The following is a 19,227-nucleotide window of genomic DNA, read 5'->3' as shown; positions in this document are numbered from 1 at the left end:
ACTTAGATTCCTTCCTCTCCCACCTACCTCCACTGTTTTTTCCATGGTTTCTGGTAAATTTAATTGCTCTGTATATATTTTGGTGAACATGGACCAGCCTTGGAGACTCCAATATTGGTAATATAGTTAAATTTTACACTTCCTTCTCATCCTGAAATTTAATAGGTTAATACTTACAACTAATACAGAAATTATAAAAATTATAAGCTAAGTTATTTTATTTGGCATAATAATAATTAGTGATTTAGAAAAACAATGGAAAGAATAAAATAAGAAATTATGTCTCTTTGGGTAGAGTATTATTGTCCTAAGGTAATGAACCTGCTGGAAAACACACCTCTGTCAAAAGCCATCTTGACATCTTCAATTAGGTCACTAAATCCTGAGACTCGGTACAGTCCTTCAGAATTAAGACCTGTAAAAATAGAGCAGAGGAGCTAATTAGTCTCTTTGGGGTAATGTCCTTTCCTCAGATTTTAACTTTTTCTCATACTTAAGGTTAGGGAAGCAATGTGTCAGGAAGAATGATGAAACATATATGTTTAGAAATATGTATGTTTAGAAACCTCTTCATACTTTTCTCCTAAAATAAAATCGTTTTACTCACAGTTCTTTAATTCTGACGTACTCTCGCCTGAATATCTGTAATTTGGCTCATCATTTTGTCTAACTAGATCAAATGCCTTAAGTCTTAAGGGAAATAATTTCACCACCACTGCCATACCATAAATTCTTTTACATAAGAGAAGACTGAGATAAACTATATTAATAGGCCCGTAGCAATTATCTCCAAAGTGGCAGAGACTAATTAGGGCGTAGTTCTGGATTTTGGTTGTTTGGCCTGTTTTAAACAGAGCATTTATTTCTTTGCTTTTTGGACCTAAGCAAAGTATAAAAACTGAAAAAAAAAACTGGCATTTATATATCAAATTTTACAGACTGGGAGAATCATCCATAAATATATTTTTAAGCATATTTCTTATAACTGGTTAAGTGTACCTTGAAATCATGTTGGTAATTACTTGTTAACTGCTTTCAGACTTCCAGATTAGTATCTGGAACCATTCCCCCTAACCTGCAGAAGGAAGCCTGGCTGTGCAGGGGGCTGTGGCTGCTCTGAGCCGCTGGAAGCGCCTCACCTCGAGCTTCGATCTCCCTGATGCACATGTCCACCACCATGGGCCGCTTGGTGGTGCGGGCTTTCACGAGCGTCGTCAGGTCACAGCTGTACACCTTCTTGACATGTTTCAAGTCTGGCTTACAGTCATTTGGGACCATCTTGGAACACTGCTTATGAACATTCAAACCACAATCTGAAGAATTTAAAAAGGAAAAATTCATTATTATTTTCAGAATTTTGAGTGTTCTGGAGTGTTTATTTTGGCAAGACACTTCAACCTGAATTAGGTTTAAAGACTAGCTTTCAGCCAGCAGAGTGAGGGGAATATTCCTCTCATTCTCTCTTTTGGAAAATTTTGATTTTAAGTTAGAAGACTAGAATTCCAGCTCATGTTCCATCATTTACTCACTGTATGATCTCAAGAGAATACCAACCCAGACCAAAGTTAATAAGTGTTCAATTAAATGTCTACAAAATGTAATATTATGCCAATTAAAAACTTATCCATTTCTTTAAAGTTACATAAAAATTATATTCAATGTGGGATATAACTGCATTTTAACAAATCTAATATGAGGTGGAAGTGAACCCCCAAAAGTAAAGAGTATCCAAGGGCCCTCTTAAAATGATGCTGATCATATTTATATATACTCATAGCTCTTTAAATATATGCATATGATAATGATATAGAATACATCTAGATAGCTAAAAGTAGCTATAGTTATTATTTGTTACTGCTATCATCAACAGCTTACTAATGCCAAGCACACTATTTCAAGTGCTTTACATTATTTAAACTCACAAATTTCTATAAAACAGGTTTTATTCTCTTTTATAAATGTGATGAAACCAAGCACACAGGTGTTAAGTAACTTACCTACAGCATTTAGTACATTGTGGAGCCAAGATTCAAGCCTACAAAGATTGTAATGTCCACGATTTTAACACCTATACCATACTGCCTCTACTGAAATTATTCCTTTGCTTTGTCATTTTATTGGGTTATAAATTCTAAAATGCCAGAGTCCAAATATTTTCTAGTTAACATTTTGAGACATTTTATTTTCAAGAAGAAGAGCACAATGGCATTTTAGAAGAAGCAGACAGAAATACAAATATTTTGCTAAATTAGACTTAGGAGACATGGACTGTACCTGAATAATTTAACTAAATTTTGTCTTTCTGGTTTCTTGGTAAATGTTACCCGTTTGTTTTTAAGCTCATGAAAACTTGACACTGACCTCTTGTAAATCAAATTCAAGTGGGGTACACATAGTTTACAGCCAGGTCTTAATGGATTAGGGGCTTCCCAGGTGGCGGTAGTGGTAAAGAACCCTCCTGCCAATTCAGGAGATTCAAGAGATGCAGGTGTGATCTCTGGGTCGGTAAGATCCCCTGAAGGAGGGCATGGCAACCCACTTCAGTATTGTTGCCTGGAGAATCCTATGAACTGAGGAGCCTGGCGGGCTGCAATCCATGGGGTCGCAAAAAGTCGGACACGACTGAAGCGACTCAGCACACAATGCATTTGAAAATCATACAATGTGATTGTCTGTGGTCTGTGACCTGTCTGTGGTCCTTGGGTAAGCTTCAGTTTTGCTTACTGTTTGGGCAGAAAGGGGAGCATAACATTCACCTCACAGAATTGTTATGAGAATTAAGGAGCCAATGTAGTCAAGGTGATTTGCATATTGTAAAATGTTAGACAAATACCGACAATGATCATCATCATGACCTTTGGTAAAGTTGCAATCGAGTTATATTTGACAGTAACAGTTAACAGAGACAAGGAAAATTAGCCATGGCTTAAAAATAAAATTGTTATTTCATCAAATATGTAGACACTGCCAATCTGACAAAAGAACTTAAAGCTTGTGGTGACTCTTATGTTCTGAGCATCGCCCAAGTGAAAAGACAGGTTTGGGTCTTTGCAGGGGTGGGTCTGTAAGTGAACAGCACCGGAGATGGCATGGCAGTGCTGATAGTGTCCCAACATGACCATCACTAAAGAACAACAGCTGCTGCTTCGAGTACGGAAAGGCTGCCAGGGATAGGAGCTCTAGTGTGCCATCTCAAGAAATGACCCAACATTGTTCTACATAGTCAAATAATGTCCAAATGAGTCCAGGACCCAAATCCTAAATTTCTCTTTATTCTATATTAGATATAAATAAAATTTCTGATTCAATCATAAGGCAAATTGGTGGTAAAATGTCCACTTAAAAGACCTCACTTCCCCTGAACATTTTAATGTTTTGGACAGCTTCTATAATTTAGAGCTAGATCTATTGATGTGTGCTTTTGAGTGAGTTACTTAAAATTTTCTGTGACTTATACAGAATGGGAATAATAATAGTATTTATCCATTAATATTGGATCTACTATTAGGTTCTATTATTATGTTAATGAGAGGCTGTACATTTCTCTGTTGTTATTCAGAAGAAGGAAGTAACTCTGAGGGGCCTTTCCTAGGCAGTGCCCCAGGGTTCCTTGCCCAGCTTAGGGTCAGGAGCTAGGCTGACCTCTAGGCCAATTCTGTTTGTCAGATGTGAATGCCAGGTCCTGAAAAGGACTGGGATGTTGGGGTTATAGCTGCTTCCTCATCTACACAGTTTTTAGTACATTTCATTTACAGAAAAGTACCTCCAAGCAGGCACATCATTTTTCTCTGACTGCTTTACCAAATCTGGGGAGTTGCAGCCACTGATTTCTCAAATATCTTTACCCTTCCCACTTATTATTCCTCTCCTGGGATTCCAACAACACAAATGTTATATCTTGTTACTGTCCTACAGGTCTTTGAGGCTCAGTTCACTTTTTAAAATCTATTTTCCCCTCTCATTTAAGTTGGATAATTTCTATTGATCTATTTTTCAGGTTCATGGATTCCTGCCTCTGACATATCCAATCTATCAATACTTCTGAGCCCATCCGGTGGGTATTTTGTTCATAAATTTCTCAGTTCTAAAACGTCCACTTAATTCTTTCTTATATCTTTATTTCTTTCTGATATTTCCTATTTTTCATTTGTTTCAAGAGTCTTTCTAATTGCTTCTTGGAACATTTTTATGAATGCTGTTTTCCTTATAAGATAATTCCAACATCTATCTATATCATCTCAATATTGGTGACTATTGACTGTCTTCTTTCATCTGAGTTGAGATTTTCCTGGTTGCTGGTAATGAAGTATAATTTTGAACTGCATCCTGGATATTTTGAGTGTTATAAGACTGTGTGGTCCCTCCTGAAATCTTCAACTTTAGCAGGTAGTTAACCTGTTTAGATTTAGAATGCACATCCTGGCACACTATATAGGCTGTGTTTCAAATGTCAACCTAGTTTACAAAGCCTTTGTAATGCTTTTGCAGTGTTATTTTGCCCACCAAACTTGTATGTTATTCAAATGGCAGGACTCTACCCCACATTCTGGGCAGGGAAGAGGTCCTAGTCATTACGGCAGGGCGGAGAAGTCTTGGTTTGCCTCCATGCCTGGTTGGGGAGAAGTATTGTGCTGCATGAACTGCAGGGTGGGTACTAAAGACAGAGTTCTGATCGTGGTCTCAGCTGCCTCATTACTGCAGGGCAGGGGTGGAGACAGGGCTCTGCCCGTAGATTTAGGCTGAATGGGTGCTACTTCTACTTGAGAGTGAGGACGAAAGTCAGGATTCCACCCACAGGCTCAGCCAAGGAAGGGTACCACTTTCTTCCTGCAGGATGGTGGGGGGAAGACTCACAGGAGAGAAGTACAACCCTGTTACTGCAGAGTGGGGTGGAAAACAGGTATCTACCCACAGGCTTCTGCCGCAGTATCCACGGGGGCGGGGGGCAATGTGGCTTTGTCATGGTGTCCACCTGGAGAATGCAGATGCACTAAAAGGTTTCTATCTGGCTCAGCTGCCCTTTCCCCAAGACTTTGCCTAGGAGAGCTGGTTCTCTCGGGATTATTTTTTGTGTCTGCTGGCATTTATGACTCGTGGGTGTCTCTAGTGCTCAGGCTGGGATACACAAGCGTTAAAAAAAAATCCAAAATACCACCAGGCAACTGACTTCTGAGTTCTCTGAGTCCTGAGGTCCCTAATCAGCCGCCGCCCCCCGCTTTTTTTTAATGTGGACCATTTTTTAAAGACTTTTATTAGTTTGTTACAATCTTGCTTCTGTTTTTTATGTTTTGGTCTTTTGAGCCCAAGGCACATGGTAACTTAGCTCCCTGACCAGGGATCAAACCTGCACCCCCTGTGTTGGAAGGCAAGAAGTCTTAACCACTGGACAACCAGGGAAGTCCCAGCCTTCCTTCTCATACCCAACTTTCACAGTCTTCTGATAGTTGACATACATATTCTTTTGTTATCATCATTGTGAGGAATAAAACAAAGCCTATTTATTCATCTCGTCTAGCACTGGAAAAACTTACGTAGTATTTTAGAAGTATAAAAGTCGGCAGAGCTTCATTATCTAAAAATAATGCTGAGGTACTTTAAGTTACTTTAATGCTTTAAGTGTGTGCACAGAAGTCACAGAACCAGCTGGAAAGGGCTGGTATTAATAACCTATCCCACTGTCTTCATTTCACAAAGACAGTGAAGCTCAGAGAGGCTAAAGGATTTGTTCGAAAGTTACTCCGCCAGGAAGTGGTAGAAAGGAGATTTTAACCTTGGCTTCTTAATTCCTAGACTGTGCTCTTCCCACTCAGTGATACATATCACTTTTCACTAGCAGTACACCATGTATGCTGAGTTATTATTTTCAGGGCTGAAGATGAATTTGCTATTTTCAACCTTTTATTCAATAATGTGTGTGGTTTCTATTATTTGTTGTATATACTTAAGTTTAAAAGACACGGCTGTATTTTACTGTTATATAGGTATCGATACATGATTTGGCAAGGACGTTTAAAAAGCAGTGATAAAACCTACCCATTATATCTTATTTTGTCACATTCTTTCCTAACTATAAACTCTAAATGGAAATCCAGTAGAAAGGAAACAGTAAAATTTGAATGTATCCACAGAATATCAAAATATCTGAATGGCACTAATGGTCTGATACTAACTTTTTTTCCTTTGAGTGTTTGCAGTTCTCTCTCATTTTAAACATCAGCAAATGCCTAATTTATTTGTGATTCACTGAAAACTGGATAAAGTGATGACTATGGTCAGATTTAGGTATTTAATGAGGATGGAAATGCTTTCTGATATTCTTTCTTCTATTTGAATAAGATTAAACTATGGGACAATATATTATGCTCAATTTTAGAATTTCAAAGGCCAAATTTTTGGCAGGATTGGATATGAAGTCCTTCAGAGGACCAAAGGATAGGGCAAAGTCATTAAAATACAGCATCTTTATACCCTTAAGTTCACAGTGCAATATACCAGCTCTGAGCGTGCTCTGAAAATTGCTGCTTCAGGGACTAGCAGTATATCAATATTTCAGTTTGCCATTAAGACTTTATTTGGTTTTCATACTTATTTATTAAAGTCATATAACTCCTATATAGTTCCATTTCTCCCAGGGAAGCTCTACACTATAAATTAAAAAAAAAAAATCCATAAAAGATTATTTCATTTGTTGCATCTCTTGGCTTGGCAGGTTATTTTTATGTTACAATTAAACCACATTGTCCCCTCCCAATTCTTCAAGTTAATAAGCACAGAATAAACACAAGAAAGGAGGAATGAGAAATTCAAAACATAACCTATCCTTATAAAGTATTTCTGTTAGACTACTAACTTGAAGTTACTGTCAGATTTTCTGGGCTTGAGTTCTCCCAAAAAAATGTGTTTTATATCTAAAAAGCACAGAAACCTATTTTTTGAAATACACAGCTGATATTTATATTCTACTGAGAGGATTAAGGGGTAATATTAATATGTGTTTTGAAAAGAAAGGTAATTATTCATTCTTTTCTATGAGTGTTCCCATTTTAAATAACTGCAAATAGAAGTTTTTAAACATGTCTCGTAGTTGATCCCACTACCACCCCAGAATAGTGGGACTAGCTCATTTTTAACATGCATTAGAAGGCCTTATTTTCACAAGCAAAATTGAGAATATTTTGCTTTTGGGAATATTTATGAAAATACTGCTTTCATGTATAAAAGGAGCTATATGAAAGTCTTAGGCAAGTCTGACCAATTTCTCATTGGATTACAAGGACAACTGTAACTTTTTAGATACAATCAAAGCAGTAATGAAAAGACATTACTTCCCTTTCTCTAACCTAAGAGTTAAGTGCTTTATACACAAAGCAATAAATACATTTTATTATTAGGAAAAAACTGCTGCTATTTCCTTTTGAGGGCTGGCAGCAATGACAATGATACACTGGAAAAATGAAGTCACTTTCCTAAATAACAAACACTAAGCTGATATGTCTGATTTACAATTATCATCCGGCTTAACTTCTTAGAATATTCTGGGCAGGCTAAATGAAAACAATTCAGGAATGCTGGTGGAATAATGGTCTTTTTAATGAGAGGGATGTTTGATGATCTCAGTGATTATATAATAATAATAGATTACTTTAACCTATAAGCTTACATTGCATAAAGGAAAAATGGTCTCGTAATATTATTCTATCTGAACGACAATGATCCTTTGCCCTTTACTTTTGAACGCTACTTACTTTGCTCATAAATATTTTAGTAGGAGGAGCAGTGCTCCCAAGCTGCAGTTAGATGGTCCCTTGCAATGTCGTTTTACTCACTTTAAAGAAGCGAGAGTAAGGCAGACTGTCGTAGCGGGGATGTTTAACGCAGACTGTGGGGCTTTGGAGAGCACATCTGCAGTGACTGCAGGCCCATGCCTACCCTCGCTGTTCCCTCGGTTGTCCTTGTCTGTGTGGGCTGCTGAGCAAGCCTAGAGCGTTGGGTCCTGAAGGGACAGCTTGCTTGCTATTGGCTGCCAGCCTGGTGACTGGAACACCACCCAACACTTTATATAATGTTTTAAAAAAAAGGGGTGGTGGGATACAAAATTGCTGCTCTTGCCAAACATTCTTTAAAAGTTCCTGACAAGCTCTCTTCTGCCTTGGTGGATTTTGAAGAAAAGAAAGCAAGCTGTCAAAAGCAGAAAAATACATCTCTTTTCTGACAAGTTGTAAGCAAGCCATTTTTCTTTGGAAGTACCAGCTTTAATGTTCAGTGGCTAGTGTATTAGTTTACTATTGCTGCTGTAACAAATTACCATAAACTCAGGGGTTTAAAACAATACAAGCGTATCATCTAACAGTTCTAGAAGTCGGAAGTACAAAATCAGTTTCACTGGACTGAAATCAAGGCCTTAGCTAGCCTGTGTTCCCTCTGGAGGCTCCAGGGAAGAATCTGTTTCTTTTCTAGCTTTTTCCAGCTTCCAGAGGCCACCTGCATTCATTGGCTCGTGGCCCCCTTCAAAGCCAGCTGTATAGCATCTTTGCTCTTTCCTGACCTCTGCTTCTGTGCTTGTATCTTTTCTCTGAATCAGCCTCTACTGCATCGCTCTTCTAGGGACTCTTGCAATTATGACTACATTGGGCCCATTCTGACAATCCACAGGACTCTCCCCATCTCCATCTCAAATTCCTTAACTTGGTCACAGAGTCTCCTTTGCCATGAAAGGCAAGACCTATGCCATGGGCACAGGTTCTGGTGATTAGGAAGCAGACATTTTCGGGCAGCCAGTGTTCACCCTACCATAGTTCTTTCTCTCTTTAAATTATTAATTCTTTGCATTTTGTTTTAAATAAAGTAGATGGCTCAAAAATCAGGATGAGCCATTTTAGATGAAAGAATCTCACTGTCAATCTAAATGTAATTAGTCATAGAATAATTCAAATCCCAACCTTCTACATTTAAAAACTGGGTTGACCTGTTTTATACAGCTCAGTAATACAGTTCCAGTCACACAGAATATAATGCTTTTGAAGGCAAGATATAACATAAAACCAATAAGCTTTTCTTTACATTCTTTACTCACATACCTTTACTCACATACATTCTTTACATACCTTTACTCACAATAAAAACAAAAGGCTATTCAAGTCAGTGCCTATGGGATGGGATGAATCATTTTATTTCTTTTCCTTCACATTATTACTATCATAAACATTCCAAAACATTTCTTTCAAATATGATTTTGGACTGTAGCATACTGCCAAAAATTATTCATATGTGTGGTGCTAGTTTTCTGCCAATAGCTAACTCAGAATTCTCATGTAGATGGCCTTCACTCTTTCAAAACATATATGATACACACCATCACTCTAGTCAAAGAAAAGCTTTTGAGTTAGTGATAGTCATAAAGTGTTTGAAAACCATTGTAGTCTTAGCTGGTCAAGGTTATGTCATAAAGGCAAACCAAGCTTATCGAGACCATCATTCTTTGAACAGGTGATCTGTGCTTTGGGAAGTGTATGTCATTTGCCTTTGAAACACCATGACAATGTGGTTGATCTTAACTACACCACTATGTTCCACTGTGGTCCCTTCCAGTTCGAGGCTCAACCATAGCCTTCCCAGTGATGCTTCCTCATAATGACTCTGGGCAACCACCAGCCAGAAAGCTAATGTTCTCATTTACTCTCTGGGCAGAAACCTGCAAATGGGGCTGTCAGTCCTCTAGGATGATGGAGGAATTAGACTGGCTGAGCTGAGGCTCTCCTTGAAGGACACCTTTGCACAGTTCAAAGTCAAGGCGTGGGGAATTCTTACCGCTCCATGTGGCAGAGAAGTCCATGAATGGATCTGGCTAGTGACATAAGCCTGGAACCTTATCATGCCTTAGTGGTGCTAAGGAAGTCGAAGGTTGTGGGGGGGAGGGTAACTTGGAATGCTCACATGCAATGCATACTTATCTAGCTATTCAAAGAAAATGCAATTGAGAAATAAAAAAATCAGACTCTAGAAGTTTCTGCACATAATGGACAACAAAAATATTCCATTAAGAATCATGCCACAAAAGAAATGTGGATTTTTACAGTGCTAAGTTTGACAATTACTTCAGTTACCTTCAAAATACTTTACTCTTCATATACATATTTACAGTTAAACTTCATGCAAAAAACATGTAAGAACATATTTTTTAGCTTTAAAATTTAAATAGCAGAAACTTCTATGACCTAATATCACACACTTGAAACAAATAATAATTTTTAAGTCTGTGCCAGAATTTAGAGCAGTTGAGTAAATGGCCAGTACTCAGTATAGTTGTTATATACAAATGAAGTTCACATGATTTCAGTAACACTTATTTCATAAAGCATTTCAATAAATCCCTGAGTTGGTTATTTATGTGGAAATCTTACAAGTTTCTAAATTTAAATCTAAAATACTATGGTCATATGTTATAAAAAGGATTTGGCAAATTCAAGCTTTCAAAATATCAAAAACAAAGTATCAGTGACTAAGTGGTTTTTCAAAATATGATAATCATCTTTGAAGATAAATTCACAGGTTTTTAAAGCTTCAATTTGATTTCACAAAATTTAGTAAGGACAATTCAGCTTAACAAGCTTTTTAAAATTCAGTTTCTAAGGCAACAATCATAGGTCCCTGTACATTGCTTTTAAAAAAAAAATCATTTTTACAAATTTAGTTACTGCAACATCAAAGGCAAGGCAAATTTAACTGCCTTACTTTTACCTCCTTTTATCAGACTTTCTGAACAAGATGACTTCCCTCTTTTTAATGGACCAGACTGCTGCCCATTAAGTACAGGAAGGTTAAAGGCAGATAAAATATCAATATCCAAAGGGGATGCCTGAGATGTCAATGGCCTATTGCATGTTAAGAGCAAATAGGGATTCAGCCCATTTTATGCGCCTAACAGCCAGTCTCCTCCTAAGTTATTCCTTATAACTTCATGTCTTACTCAATAAAGAGAAAGGGGACGAGCTCTTACCTGCACATTTCACTCCCTGAGCAATGAGCCCCCACATGAAGTTGGCACAGTATTCACACCAGTGTGGCCCTCTGAATGTGTGGACCTGAAAAAGAGTAGTGACACAGTGGCCGGGGGAAACCATACATGAGATTATTTCCCTTCAAAGCACTCATACGCAAGTCACGGTTAGTGTGAAGAGGCACAGTACGGTTACATTTACAAAAACCTTGGTTGAGTGGAACTAAGCATTTAAAGTTTCTTTCAGAGCTTGATTTTCTCTTTGTTTTAGAAATGGTGATAAATCAAGCCAATATCCTGTGATTTACTTTTGAAAACAGTTTTTACAGTGGAACTTTCCAACTGGTTCCCTCCAGCTGTAAGCAGTTTCATCTACATGTTATACAAGCACTGGCGTATTCTGAGCGCTACAGCACGGAGGAGGAGGAGAAGGATGAGGAGGAGGAGTGATGTAAAGTCTGTCTGGATCCTGTAAGGATTTTGTTGGATGATCCTCCTTCTGTTCTCTGTGATCACAGTTGGGGCCATGGGTGTTGAAGGTGATATTTAATGACTGGTCACAACAGAATAATCAAAAAGGACCAATTTCTGTTCAAAACTATTTTGATACTTACTATGTTAGCAAAGAAAATATATTTTAGAAACTACAGAAGTTACAGTTAATCAGAATCCCTGTTTGAGTACAGTAATTACTCACTCATCTTCCCAGCTCATAAAAATTTTACTGCAGTAGATTCTTTTATCCCTAAGAAAGGAACCCCCAAAGAATTCAAACACTAAGATACCTATAGACTTTATGCATAGGAAAGAGAAGCCATTTTAGCTTAAGCCAGATGAAAAACACTGGTAGAATAGAAAAACAATACATCCAAATCCTGAACATTAAAGAATAAAGGAAAAAATATCTTGAATATTAACACTTTAAGACTTCTGAGCAAATATTGGCTGAAAATGTATTCAAGAAACAGGTTAGAAGAAAAGGGAGAGGGAACAAGGAAGTTACTGATCTGCATCAATTACATTTACTTGAGATAATTTCTTATATATATGATTTCCTCCAGCAGACAATAGTAATACAAGAGTCAAAACCATAATGTGACAATATGATTTGCAAACAATGACACTATAATGAAACAATGAAATTACAGCTAATATTGTCACTTTTACTGCTGTTCTGTTTATGTACTGAATTGGTCTTAGAAACCAAGTGATTTTTTTTTTTTTTGCTTTGTTTTTGCTTTTTGTTGTTTACCTATTTTATACATAGTGGTGTGTACATGTTAATCCCAGCCTCCTGATTTATCCCTCCCCTGGCCCCCTTTCCGCTTTGGTAACCATAAAATTGTATTCTGTGTCTGTGAGTTTCTGTTTCGGAAATAAATTCATTTGTGTCTTTTTTTTTTTCTTTTAGATTTCACATATAAAGGGTATCATACATTTGTCTGGCTTCACTCAGTACGATAATCTCTAGGTTCATCCATGTTGTTGCAAGTGGCATTATTTCATTCTTTATGACCGAGTAGTATCCCACTATAAGTATGTACTGCATCTTCTTTATCCATTCCTCTGTCAATGGACATTTAACTTGCTTCCATGTCTTGGATATTGTATATATACTACTGCAATGAACATTGGGATTCTTGTATCTTTTTGAATTATGGCTTTCTCTGGATATATGCCCAGGAGTGGGACTGCTGGGTCACATGGTAGCTCTATTTGTAGATTTTTAAGGACCCTCCATACTATTCTTTATAGTGGCTGCACCAATTTACATTCCCACCAACAGTATAGGATGGTTGCCTTTTCTCTAACCCCTCTCCAGCATTTATTGTTTATAGGCATTTTAAGGATGCCATTTTGACCCGAGTGAGGTGGTACCTCACTGTAGCTTTGATTGGCATTTCTCTAATAATTAGCAATATTGAGCATCTTTTCATATGTGTTTTGGCTATCTGTATTTCTTCTTTGCAGAAAGGTCTATTTAGGTCCTCTGCCTAGTTCTTGATTGGATTGTTTGTTTTTGATAGAGCTGTACGAGCTGTTGGTATGTTTTGGAAATTAATTCTTTGCTGGTCACTTCATTTGCAGATATTTTCTCCTCTCATGTATGTTGTTTTTTAATTTTGTTTATGGTTTTGTTTGCTGTGGAAAAGCTTTTAAGTTTAATTAGGTCTCACTTGTTTACTGGTAAGTGATTTTTAAGACTGATACAAATATATATATAAACTTCAAACTTAAGATGCCACTGAACATAAGACTTAACCTGAATGTAAGATACATACATTCCATGTAGAGAAATCACCAATTAACTTAAGGCATGCCACTGATTATAAGCTTTATCCCAATTTCAGAGATGTTGAAAAAAACAAAAAACAAAAACATGTAGTAGAATCAATGAAATATGGTATATTAAAATTCAAAATACTACTGCTGGCCAAAATATCCATATAAGGCAACAGTGGATAAACCAGGGTTCATTCCAAGCAGGTATGTACTTGTGGCTCTGGTAGCTGCCAAGTGAGCTCAAATACAAAACTTTGTGTTGATTTTGGGGGGGGGGGGGGTTAAAAAAAAAGGCGGCCATAATCCTGTCTATGTTTTTTATGGAAGTGTCAGGAATGCAGACACAGTTGCTTCTGGGTTGTTAATGATGTTCAGAGCCTGCAAACTGAAAGCATTTCCTGGAGTTCCTGAAGCTGAGCCCAAGATTAACATCCAGATAGTGTCTGATGTCTTTGTTTTTTCCTATGTTCCTCTGAGTGAATAAAACTGGATAAAGTATGCAATCTTGCTTTTAATCTGAGGCATATGAGTGAAATAGCACTGACTCATATTTTAAAAATTATATAGTCACAAAATAGCTATAGAACTGTGAAGTTATTTTTAGAGGCAATCTCAGGATAATCCAGTTTCACTTAACTTGGTAAGGTTAATAAACTGGACTAGAAGAGTGCAGAAGTCCTGGGTTTGTCCCTGCCGTTATTCACAACAAAAGGTGTTTAAGTTCCACTGGTGTGTAAATCACTGGAACAAAGAAGGGCTCTTGGCAAACGGCGCTGGGTACTGAGATGTTACAGACCCAATTCCCTGCTTCGCCTTCACAAAGCGGTAGTGAATGTGGCCTTCTGAAAGCCGTGTGCCGTCTCTTCATATCACATATGCTGAAGAAACAGTTTCACTGACCCATGGCCCAGTGTTCTCTAATCAGGATCACACATGCATCTCAGAAAGCAACCTTTAGGAAATTGTTCTTGATTCAGTTCCTTCTCGGACAGGTTTTTATAAAGGCATCTTGCCACCTGGGGATGGTTTTAGTGGTGGTGGTGGTTTTAATTTTGTTTTCTTAAACCACTTGTAAGGCAGGTTGTATAGCTCTCAAGGAAATAGTTCTAGAAGTAGGTCTTGAAGCACCAGAAGCTTGCTAAACTAGTATTTGTGTAACAGGATTTAAATGAATTTCCTTTTGAATTTTTGTATCTAAAAATTATTATTTCTTAAATTTTTTGACTTTCCTAATGACACTGGATTGTACTTGTAAAAATTGAATATTGTAGTCTTTGTGTCTCTTTGATCCTCCTAAAGGTTATCAAAACAAATGGACATCATTCATGAATTAATCATTTACAAACATTAAGTGATGACATATACAAAATTTTTTTGAAATGATGGCTCAAGGAATTCACCATAGGTTTCTCCTGCTAAATACAACATGAAAAGCCTCTTCTGAAAGTGTCTGCAAAGTATAAGGGCAGCTGGGGAGGGGCGTTGCTTGGTTAAGATGAATGAGTTGAGGCTTCCGGGTGAGCACAATCAGGCTTAAATGGGGTTGTGTGTGTCAGAGGATGCATTAGGAAAGGCTGCTCCAAGGAAATCAGAGACACACCAGGAGCGAAACAACTGGATGTTTAGAGGACTGTGAGGCAGTTCAGTGTGGGTGGGGTGGGAGTGACTGGCGTGGCAGGAGTGGAGAGGGGCACATGGGGCCTCTTCCATACATGCAAACGTATACTTTGTTCAGTCAGCAATGCAGGGCCACTGAAGATTTTTAAGGAAAGTGACACAGTTAAGGGATCAAGGCTGGAGGAAGACAGACCAGGCAGGCTGCTACAGCAGTGGTTCAGGTGCTGGATGATGTGGACCTGAACTCAGGCAGTGCTGACTGAGAGCGCGGAGGCAGGGTCAGTAGGACTTGGTAACGGATTGAGTCACAGGCAAGGGAGAGGAGGAGGACGGGGGCCAAGTCTTAGGCTTTGGGGCCTGCTGATGAGGAAAAATGGCATTAACAGGGGAACAGAAGCAGAGGAACAGGTCTGGGAGTAAGGTGGGAGGGGGAAGAGCGGAAAGGATGGAGACAGAGGAGGTAGCTCGTGGAGTAAGTTTCCTGTGGGCACCTAGTGGAGATGGGACCAGGGCAGAGGGACTAGCTCTGAGTAAGAGCAGACGACTCTTCCTCTTCCCCGAGGTGGGAGGGCCAAGGGTAAGGGGAGAGGATGGCTCTGCAGAGCAGCAGTGGGAGCCCAGGACCCAGAAGGCTAAGGGAGTGCATACTTGACAGTTTAGCTGCTGTTGTGTTAGGAAGGAAGTTCAGTCATGAAGCAAATGAAGTTTAGAAAAAGTGGGGAATAGGAACTGGAACTGGTCAGAAATTCGGAGAAGGGCTGCTGTACTTGAAAGCAAGTCTCTTTCCTGGATGGCATTATAATCATATCACTGCTGTAACAGTGTAAAGTGCATTAAAGAAAAAGTGATGCACACTTTTTTTTTTTTCCCCCTTCTTGGCAAAATTCTTTTTCTTGTCATTTGTTTTTTTTGTTGTTGTTTTTTAATTTTATTTTTAAACTTTACAATATTGTATTGGTTTTGCCAAATATCAAAATGAATCTGCCACAGGTATACATGTGTTCCCCATCCTGAACCCTCCTCCCTCCTCCCTCCCCATACCATCCCTCTGGGTCGTCCCAGTGCACCAGCCCCAAGCATCCAGCATCGTGCATTGAACCTGGACTGGCGACTCGTTTCATACATGATAGTATACATGTTTCAATGCCATTCTCCCAAATCTTCCCACCCTCTCCCTCTCCCACAGAGTCCCACACTTTCTTTTAAAAAGGGTGATTGTGTTACATTTGAGCTTTATCTGAATGTTTTATTTTATATGCAGTTTTACATTAGCAATGATGTTTATATCACATATTTTACTGATTCAAAAAAAGATACCTTTAACAATTGTACAAACTGTACAACTTAGAATAGCTGTATGATTTCCAGTTGTTCTGCTCTATCTGGCACCACAGAAACAGGGCCCTCGTTACGCCTGCAGACGAAGCTCCAGGGCACTGACACCTGCAGATAATTCTGCTTACTAGACACGGTTGTATTCTGACTACCCGTCTCAGAATGATTTAATCAGAAATGTAATGGACATTCAAAATACAATAATTAAAAGGTCAAAAGTTGCATCTTGGAGGTTCTTTCTGCTTAGGAGTATGCTAAGAGAGAGCTAGGCTGGAATCTGGAAGAAAGGAGGCCTGAGTGGTTCACAAGGAGCTCAGGCAAGCGCTAGGTTATAAAAGAGAATGGCTTGTGCCTGAGATGCCCTGTCGTATACAGCAAACAGTCTTAGACATCCGCACAGGTCAGCACTCAGGGAATCAAGATTACTGACGTCTTCATAACACAACGAACAGACACTCATTAAGTGACATTTTCCATGTGTAATTTTTTAGGGAATTTTTGTAAATTGTCCCAGATTTTTATGTTTATATAAGTCTGTGTTTTAGTTTTCCTGTTTCTTCTTATTCTCCAAGGCTGTCAGCTCTTTTTCTCTCTTCCTAACCCTTTTCCCTTTTCCAACCACTAATTCTTAGTTGTAAACCGGGAAATCTGATAAGGTAACTTTGCTAGCGCTGGATGTAGATCAAGAAAATGTATCACCTATCTTCCTCTTGAAGGCATTAACAAATCAAACCAAATCAAACCAAACCCACCAAACTTCTGGCTCCTTGTCTGTGCTTCTTATAGCTAAGGCTGAGGGATACTGGTCCTGTGAAAAAGAATGTGTTAGTAGCATCATGCTTTATTCTGTAACATTCTTTAGTCTCTATTTACTATTTCTTATAAGCAGAGGGCACCTCAGCTTCTGTTGTGCACTGTATGACCTTAATGACATATGCTGGCTTTATAAGGTGGGAAAATAACCAATTCCTTTATAAATGGCACTGTTTCTTCCTTTTGGTTATTTAAACCAATCACTTGATTAATTTGTAAAAAAGGGATTCCTTGGGGGAATGTTTTGATCCCAATCAGTGTCAGCATGTAACGGTGTTAGTGAGGTCAGAGATGGTCCTGAGGAAAGCTACCTTTTAACCTGGCCACAGGTATTTTTTCCTAGGCCAAAAGCCTTTGGTACATCTTGACAAATGAAAGTGACGCAGTACATGGCATGAATTATACTGCCATGAACAAAGGGCAGAGCAACTTGCTTTAAGGACCTCTTCTCTTGCAACTGGAAAAAAGACAACTGTATTACATGGCATCTGAGACTGCTCTCACCTGTGAATACCTCCTGTCACATCAATCACCTTAAAAACGAAGATGAGAGACTGTATTAACTAGAGGACCTAACATGTCTGTCACAGGGTGGGTAACGGGCCGAAACAGGCTGAAAAGGAGACAGGGAGTGAGATGGGTGGGCTCCTGCGGGGTCCACATGGCACAGGCCAAGGGCCCTGTGTCTCCTGGGTATCAATCTAGATAATCTGAAGCGGTTCTTAACTGGGCCTACCGTCACATTAACACGAACCCTGGTTTCCATAAGAAAACCAGCACGTCTGCTTCTCAGGTTTCTGACGTTCACATCTCCAGTTTGAATGTCAGTAACAGAAACAGCAGAAAAGAATTCTATGCTATGGCAACAGAAAGAAAAAATCACATCTTCATTATTCCTCCCAAGCCGTAACACTACCTCTAGAAATAAGCATGAATGCAAACAGCCAAGGAGAGTGCCTGCAAAGCCTGCTGCAAATATAAACTATGTTGGAGGCGATAAGAACATTAGGGGAAATGAAATTTTGCCTGGAAAGGTGGGAATGACATTTCAGCTGCCGCTCTTCATTTGGGAGGCTCTGATGAGTCAGTTCTCCAGTGTGATATTAGGCAACGAAGGGAGAGAACAGATGATCAAAATCAAAACGAAAGGAATGTAGGTAGGCAGGCAGCTGGGCACGAAAGGCTTTTTTTTTTTCTTTTCATTTTTATCTTTAGGGCACCTGAATGTACTCTTTTAAGTAGCCAATTTTAGTCTTCCTGAGATGGCTTAATTTTGATCCCAAAGGTCTGGGATTTAGAATTTTGGTCCTAATTTGACTTCTTTGTGGTTAAGGTATATTTTGATTGATACTAAATAATGAGACGAGACTGCAGAACATTGGCTATTATCATTAGCAACAAACACTTAAAACTGTACAGAGGTACCCTGCAGGGGGAAAAAAAAATGGGAGGGAGGGGGAACTTAAAAATAGGAGTATCTTTAGTATTATAGCTTCCTGGTGGCTTAGTGGTAAAGAATCTGCCTTCAATGCAGGAGACCTGGGTTTGATCCCTGGGTCAGGAAGATCCCCTGGAGAAAGGAATAGCTACCTACTCCAGTATTCTTGCCTGGAGAAGAATCCCATGGACAGAGAAGCCTGGCAGGCTACAGTCCATGGGGTCACAAAGAATGGAACACAACTGAGCGACTAACACTTTTTTTCTTTTAGTATCAGAGCAGTACTTCTTGCCTTGTTATTTAAACTATGAGTGGTCTTAACGTTCTTCAGGAAAAGTCTATACCAAACAGTAAGGTTTGGGTATGGTTAAGCCAGCAGCACTGACATGGCACTGGCCGTGCCTCCCGACTTGTTCTACTGTAAGGTGGTGCCCAGGGCAGGAAAGGCAGGAGGAGTGCCTGGAGCACATGCTGAAATGTGGCCTCAAGCAATGCTTGGGGCTGGAGGATGCCTGGTGTAGGAGGAGGGGCACAGCCTCTGGCCAACCTCAAGGGGGTTCTGTGTGCATGGAAGCACTGGGCAAATGTCCCTTTTGCCAGGTGTCCAGGTGCTAACAGCGTCCACACCTGGCTACTACCCACGATCGTGCAGGGGCTGTGAGGTACTCACTTCACCACACAAGCAGTTAATACCGTCAGAGGTATGTATCTCTGTGAAAGGAGGACAAAGGACAGAAAACTCAGT

The 19,227-nt window shown here is 39.1% G+C and overlaps 1 protein-coding gene across 6 annotated transcripts in view; it reads right to left on the bottom strand.

Annotated features, from left to right (window-relative positions):
• Positions 1–19,227, bottom strand: part of CHN1 (chimerin 1) — a 202,251-nt gene that overhangs the window by 11,667 nt on the left and 171,357 nt on the right. For all 6 annotated transcript variants that reach the window (XM_005202319.4, XM_015474801.3, NM_001113247.1 and 3 more), the window contains 3 exon segments: positions 10,997–11,081; positions 1,140–1,313; positions 338–415 (listed from right to left, as the gene is read on the bottom strand). In XM_005202319.4, the coding sequence (XP_005202376.1) occupies positions 338–415; positions 1,140–1,313; positions 10,997–11,081 (337 nt within the window).

Source organism: Bos taurus, chromosome 2 (genome assembly GCF_002263795.3).
Source record: "Bos taurus isolate L1 Dominette 01449 registration number 42190680 breed Hereford chromosome 2, ARS-UCD2.0, whole genome shotgun sequence".
In the NCBI taxonomy this organism is placed as follows: domain Eukaryota; kingdom Metazoa; phylum Chordata; class Mammalia; order Artiodactyla; family Bovidae; genus Bos; species Bos taurus.
Note: the sequence above shows the minus strand (reverse complement) of the source record. Positions and strands in the feature narration are given on the sequence as shown.